Source organism: Apis florea, unplaced genomic scaffold, assembly GCF_048593485.1.
Source record: "Apis florea isolate Af1SG1 unplaced genomic scaffold, ASM4859348v1 contig_3203_pilon, whole genome shotgun sequence".
NCBI lineage: Eukaryota > Metazoa > Arthropoda > Insecta > Hymenoptera > Apidae > Apis > Apis florea.
In genome coordinates this window covers 7,140,543-7,148,010 of record NW_028256723.1, presented here as the reverse complement: position 1 = coordinate 7,148,010, position 7,468 = coordinate 7,140,543, and the positions used below count along the sequence as shown (strand labels likewise).

Genomic DNA, 7,468 nt, shown 5'->3' with positions numbered 1-7,468 from the left:
TATTTATATAGGAAAAAAATGATAAATTTTAGAATAAATAGTATTAGCTAAACTGAATAAAATTATTTAACATGGATCAAAAAACTAAGATTATAAAAAGATAAATCATTTTTTATTTTTATTTAAATGATTTAAGAGTTATTATTTCACATAGAAATAGTTATCTTAACATTTTTCCTTTTACTTACTTATCTCTTATATATAAATATATAAAAATTGACTCGAATAGACTTTCTTAATATTTTCTATTAATAAGTTAGAAGATAATAAATGCAATGAAATGCAAAATTATTATTAAATTTTGCAAAAAAAGAAAAAAGCAAATAATGGAAAGAAATAAAGATAAAGTAGGAAAAATTATGGAATTGCGTCATCTTTAGTATCATAGATAAAATAAACTAGAGAAGGAAAAGAAGTAATAGACATAGATAAAAGATGAAGATAAATTAAAAGTATTAAAATCAGCGCCATCTGCACAATGTTATGTTATGAAACACATAGAAAAGGATAAGAAGAGATAGAAAATATAGAGATAAAGTAAGAATTGATTGCTAGCTCTATCTCTTGAGAAAAAAATTCTTCAACTACAGAATAAAATAGAATAAGAATTGAGAATTATCTCTTGAGCATTTTTGAATACATTTTTGTATTTGGTATTTAAAAAATAACGCTGATCTTCAATTTTTATTATCTTATTTTATTTTTATATATTATATATTAATTCTTTAAAAGATGGCGTTGATAATTTTTATTATTTTCTGTCCTTCTTATATGTATTTCATTTGTGACACTCTAGATATAATGTTAATTTTTTAAATTTTTATCTTATCTCCATTCTTCTCTCACTATTTCTTTTACTTTTTTTATGTTTATTCTTACAATATTCGCAGTTACGACATTAAAAATTATTAGATGAAATTATTGGATTAATTATGGATGAAATATTTCGTTTATGGCTACTTATAAATGAATAAAAAAATTATTAAATGGATAAAAATGGGTAAAAAAATATTCAAGTGATTTTGATTCTTCAAATAATTGATATTTTTGAAATAATCTGTTTAAAAATAAAGAGTAAATTATTGAGGAAAATAATATAAGAAAAAAATTATGACAAATTTTACAATCATATACAATATTATTATACAATAAATATATGTATACAATACGGATTATATGTACAAAGATTTTTATAAATATTTTAAAAACGATAATAGCAAAATAATTTAGAAATTGATTTCAAAAAAGATAACAATTTAACAATATTAATTTGATGAAATTAATATATTTTAATATAATATAATTCAGAAAAGATTTCGAATTTCTTATTATTTACATTGTACGTTTTAATTAAGTATTATCGCATTTTAATTTATAAAAACATGAATATAGATATATATAAAATACATATCGAAAATATACATATAAAATACATTATGCTTATATTATATATTATTTTAAACTATAAGAATGAATAAAATTATAAAGAGCAAAAAAGGTAAAAAAAAAAAAAAAAAAAAAAAATAAGATAAAGAACAGAAAAGAAAAGAATAAGAGACGAAACAAAATAAAGAGAAGAAATTGAATTTAGGATTCATTTAGTTGTAAATGATGTTTCTTCATTATCTATTTTTTCCAATATTTTTTCTTTCTTTTTTAATGCACGCTTTCTTATATTACACATGGTCTTACAAACTAACCAAAGCGTACCTTTTTCGCATATGTAACGTAAAACATTTACAGAGGCAACTAATAAACCATGAGGCAAATAGCCTGATGTACACAATTCAAGACCAATTGTTTTTAATGTATGTTTTACATATTTCTCTGGAGTTGGCGCCATCCAAGTCGATTTCCTAAAAATATATATACATATAAATGATATATGAAAGATATTTTATTTATTTTGGATCTCTTAATCTTATTATAATCTTTATAATATATATATATCTTATATATAATTTTTAAGTAATAGGTGTGATTAATGATTAATTTCATAAAGATAAAGAAATTATGTTATATACAATAAAGTTATTTCATTTAAAATAACAAATATTGTGATAATGACAAAGTTTTTTTTATGACTCGAATTTATGTAATTGTTATTGTTGTAAGAGCTTTAATGAGCATGATTCATAACTCGGAATAATAACAATTGCGTTATGGTTTATATATTTTTTTTTTTTTTCATTTTTCTCCAATTCTTATTATTCAATTGTAGTTATTTAAATTTTTTTAATTTTTTTTTATTACCGTAACCGATAAAGAATAAATTTCAAATAAAGTTTATCGTCAAATAATATAATTATCTTATTACTATTATTATTATCTTATGCTATTATTACAGTGTGATCATCTAAAAATAAAATTAGACGGAGTAACTTTCCTCTTCTCCTCTTCTCATATCAGTTATATATTTGTATCCATAATATATTTGATTATATTTGATTATATTATATTTTGATTATATTATAGATGATTATTGAGTTAAAACAAACACAAAGATTATTATATTTGTATAAAAATTTTGGTTGAAACTTATTTATTAAAAATTTGAGATAAAAATTTATTTTAATTTGAATTGAGTTTTATAATATTTTATATGTAATATAATATTAAATGTATAAGTCATCACTAGTTAACATACATATATGTAAAATTGATGCAATACGACGAACGACATCGGTGACGATAAAGTACAGAAATTGAAATGTGTGCAAAAAAAAGATATATGCATGCAAATTTAGCTATGCAGAAAATTTTTATATAAGATGTATAAAATTCATCTTAGGTAGAAAATTGAAATTTGTACGTATAGAGAACTCACTATTATTGTACAATTATTGATACTTATTATCAAATTATATAAAATAAAAATTATAATTTTTATATATAGAATAATACATAATAAAGTAAATAGAATTTCTTCGTTTCATTTAAAAATTAAATGAGTTTTAAGAACAATTAATCCTGAGTAATTTTTATAAATAAAGTTTTTAACAAATAAATATAAACAAATAAAAGTCATTTTTTTAAATTGTACATTTTAAATTATTCAATTGATTTTGTAGTTTCTAATCTCAATAATCTTCTATAAAAAAAATGTTGTTATACATTAAAGTTTGTATAAAAGAATCATTTATTTAAAAGTTATTTTTTTTATTAATTTGAATTTTATAAAATCATCCTATCATAAAAAATAAGGGAAATATGAAAATATTCCGTTTTGCAATACGATAATGATTTTGTTTTAATCTTTTAACTTTTTATATTTAAAAAAAAAAAAATCGAATAAAAAGCAGATATTATTACATGACTGTTCGTCAAATTGTCGAATTAAGCAATTAAAAATGTTCCGTTTAATAAAAATTACGAGCATTTTATAATTAATTAAATAACGTTTAATTTCCTCCTTTTTTTTTTTTTTAATTATTATAGATTATCTTTCTTACTGTTCACCGTATCGTATGTGTTTGAAAAGAAATACAAGTCCAAATTTGAAGAATCATTAACCGTCATTAATATTTATTATCTAAACGAAACAACTTAGTCATTGTCTCGATTTTTCATATCAGCAAAAGCAGCCAACATATTTAAGTTAAAATGAAATGAAAAATTATTCACCTCGAATGTTGCGAATGAAATAAAAATATTCACGTGTGTAATATATTTGTTTAAACGCATTTAATATTACTTGCAAATGAACGAATGCATATGCATTCATTTAATAAAATATATACGTAATAGAAAAAAAAAAAAAGAAGAAGAAGAAAGGAAAATATTTGGATTTAATTTTTCTTTTCTTTTTTTTTTTTTTTCCTTCTTCACTTACGTGATCTTCGACATCTTAGTCGCCACTGGGCCAGGAATGAGGCATTGCACAGTAACACCGTATGGTGCGGCTTCAGCGGCTAAATCCTCACTGAGCTTGGTAACGTAACACTTACTGGCTGCGTATACGGTTAAATAAGGAGACGGCATAACAGCCGTAGCCGAGCTGATATTTATCAAAATGCCCTTTTTGCGTTCGAACATTTGAGGGAGAAGGGCCCTCGCCACTCCTGTTATTGACGCTACATTCAACTGCAAGATTTGAGCTATACTCTCCTCCGAGACGTTCGTGAATAATTCAGGATGATCATAACTGGCTCCTGCATTATTTACCAGTATTGCAATCTAGAATTTTAATTAATCAATTATTTCTTGAGAATGTTAATGATAAAGGTGGCATGACTTTTTTTTTTATATTGCAAGATTAGATCGACCAATTAAAAAATCAATCGTTACAGATTAAATTTTTCAATGAGCGATATTTCTCAATTTTTCAAATTCGAGTAATTTGTGTAACTAACACAAATTTTATCAATACTATCTTAATAATTATGTTATTAATTATTTTATAGAATACGACAATGTAATTATGTTAAAATATCTATATATCATTTTAAAAAAAACAATTAAACAATAGTTTAAAAATTATTCGAGAATAATATATATATATATATATATATATAAGTCAATCACAAGTCTTTATATATATATATTATTTTATAAGGAAATTCTCAGAAAAAAAAATTCATTGTAATAATAGCTTGTACATGTAAAATAAATATATTTAGAAAATTTTGTTTATCAGTTGGATTAATTAGCATCTTTTCAAATCAATCAATTTTTTATAAATTAATTAACACGTTCGCTATAATTTAAAGAAAAATATTTTAATGTTATATTAATTTTACATAATATGAATAAAAAATAAGAATGTAACAAATAAATATAATTAGTTTGTGTATTATTTTCCATAATTATCTTTGTTGAATATTAACAAATGAAAATTAACAATGCCCATCATGAAAGTGTAATGTAATGATAATGACGTCATAATAACGAACGTGTTAAAAGAATAAGGATAAAAAGATGGATAAAATATGTTAAAGAAAAAAATACCTCGAGCTCTTCGGTGGCTTTGGCAATTTTTGCATAAACAGCTTGTCCCTTGGTCAAATCTGCATCCACGATTCGAACTTGAACTTCATATCGTTCTTTAATCTCCTTCGCGACTTCTTCGAGTTTTGACAAAGATCGCGAAACCAGCACAATATCCAAACCTTTTTTCGCTAACTGTTCCGCGTACGCTTTTCCGATACCACTTGTAGCACCTGTGATTACTGCCCATTTACCCTGTGTTGTTGGGTCAACACCGAATCCAAAGTTCGGCCCTATTAATTTCTTCCACACAAGGACGCTTATTCGCCATAAAATTCGCAATCCAAACAATCCTAACACAACGAACGATATTTTTTCCCAACACGTTAACGTCATCCTGAAACGACGAAAAAATCAACTTGAAATTTACTATCGAAACGATACTCTCGAAGAATTACGATTGTCTATCGATGTTATTGAATCGCGACGTAAATCTGTTTTCCCTCTTTGTTCAATCGAACGTCTTCTTTTCATACTTGTCATAATGCAATAATCAAACGAACTTAACCATTGGTCGGTTCTGATGAGCATCGCAGTCGTGACATTGGACCTCTATTATCACATTGTATAATATATTATTGGATATGATAATTTATTCAAAAGTTCTTTGAACTTAATTTTCTTTTTATTTGATTTTTAATTTAGATTTAGATTTTTATAAAAATTTATATTATATTATTATATTACTTACTGATCTAGGATCTGTATAAAAATATATTTAAAAATTTTCTATCAATCATTTGATTTCAAAAATGCACGAGTCGAAGACGGATGTTTAACCGGAATTTACATGTGTAAATATTTTTTTACTTGTTCTAAAATTCAAATTGAATAATGTTAAATATTTTTTATTATTACTATTATTAGATATATCTTGCAAAATTACACTCTTTGCTATCGAAATATTAATGATATGCCATGTCTTTCTATAGATTTCTATAGATTTAATATCTATACAATATTATTTCTTTTTAATTATATAATTTTTTAATTAAAAAAAATAACAGTATATAAATCTAGAATAGGACATATATGGTGAAAAAATGATTAAAAAATGATCAAGACGAGTAAAGAAAATAAAAAATTTTAATGTATTCAATATCTACGTAATGCACAAGAATATTATATTAAAATTTCAAATTGAAAATTCATTGATGTAGGTAATAGTGTGTGCCAACTTATAATACATATATTTATTCCTCTATTTTGTTGAATTAGTTAAATCAATTTCTGAAAAAAAGTATTATCTTTTTCATAAAAATTTCATATATTTATTTTTTTAGAAAACTATTTATTTTTTCATGCATACGTAGAAAACACTTTTGCAAATATGATCACAGCATATTATACGTTAGATCGTATTATATGATACATATGTATTATATATCGCAATATAATGAAATTTTCATAAAACTGTTATATTTATTATATTTTAACATCTTTCATTGTAACAGTAATTATAAATAGAAATTCTGACAAAAAAATTTCAAAAAATATAAAAAAATTAAAATTAAGTTACAATTAATTTTTAAATTAAATTTAGTATATTATTATTTATTGAAATAAATCTATACGATAGATTAAAATTTATTTTATACTGTGTGAATTGTGTGAATTGGAAAAATGTAATTGCTACATTATATCTAATTATATATATCAGATATTACATTTTGATGCAGAAATATTTATTATATTTTATATAAATTTCTTTCTTGCATATAAACAAAATTTATTTCGTGTTATCCATTTGTAAACATTAATTAATGATTTTAATGTACTATATGAGAATAATATTTGCGATAATTTACACATTCTACTGTATATATATTGAATTGAATATATATGCGTAAACAAATGAACAAATTAAGTACGTATTCGTGTATATAAAATATTTATTTTACTTACTTTTATTTAATATTGTTGAAATTGATATTAATAAAGATGATAGTAATAATGTCGATAATAAAGCTTCTTTCTTGACTTGACGTGTTCTTCTTCAACACAATAAAAATGTTGTAAATATGAGACGATTAAATTCATTAATATATAAAAATATTTCAAAAATGTGGAAAAATTCACACAAATCTGATTTCGATCTGTCGGATTATCGTAAAAATTGGATTAATCAATCCAATTTAATTATTCAAAATATCAACGAGAAAATGAAAAATAGAAAACACGATGACATGTCGTGAACGAGTTTCAAAGATACTGAACAAACCAGACTAAATCGGATCACGGAAGTGTACGAAGAGAGTATCGAAGAGAGTACGAAGAGAAAGCGGAAAGGGGAAGAGAAAGGTAACGTGAAAGGTGGAAGGGGAAGAGGCAGAGTATTGGTGAAAAGAAGGTGTGGAGGGGTGTGGAGGAGAGAAGGAAGCAACTAAATATTAGGGGAAGAGATGGGTAGTTGAAGGAAAGCGAGGAAGCGAGAAGATATTATATCAAGGCACGGTCGATGTTGGTAGCAAATGTGGGGAGT

At 23.6% G+C, this 7,468-nt stretch overlaps 1 protein-coding gene across 1 annotated transcript; it reads right to left on the bottom strand.

The window, feature by feature from the left end:
* Window positions 1-1,118: 1,118 nt before the first annotated feature.
* Window positions 1,119-7,461, bottom strand: LOC100864346 (very-long-chain 3-oxoacyl-CoA reductase). Its single transcript, XM_003692421.4, has 4 exons — window positions 6,892-7,461; window positions 4,948-5,323; window positions 3,833-4,176; window positions 1,119-1,856 (listed from the first exon to the last, which is right to left on the bottom strand). Exons 2-4 carry the CDS (start codon window positions 5,320-5,322, stop codon window positions 1,595-1,597), a joined length of 981 nt encoding a protein of 326 aa, XP_003692469.2. The 5' UTR covers window position 5,323; window positions 6,892-7,461; the 3' UTR covers window positions 1,119-1,594.
* Between the last annotated feature and the right edge of the window lie 7 nt (window positions 7,462-7,468).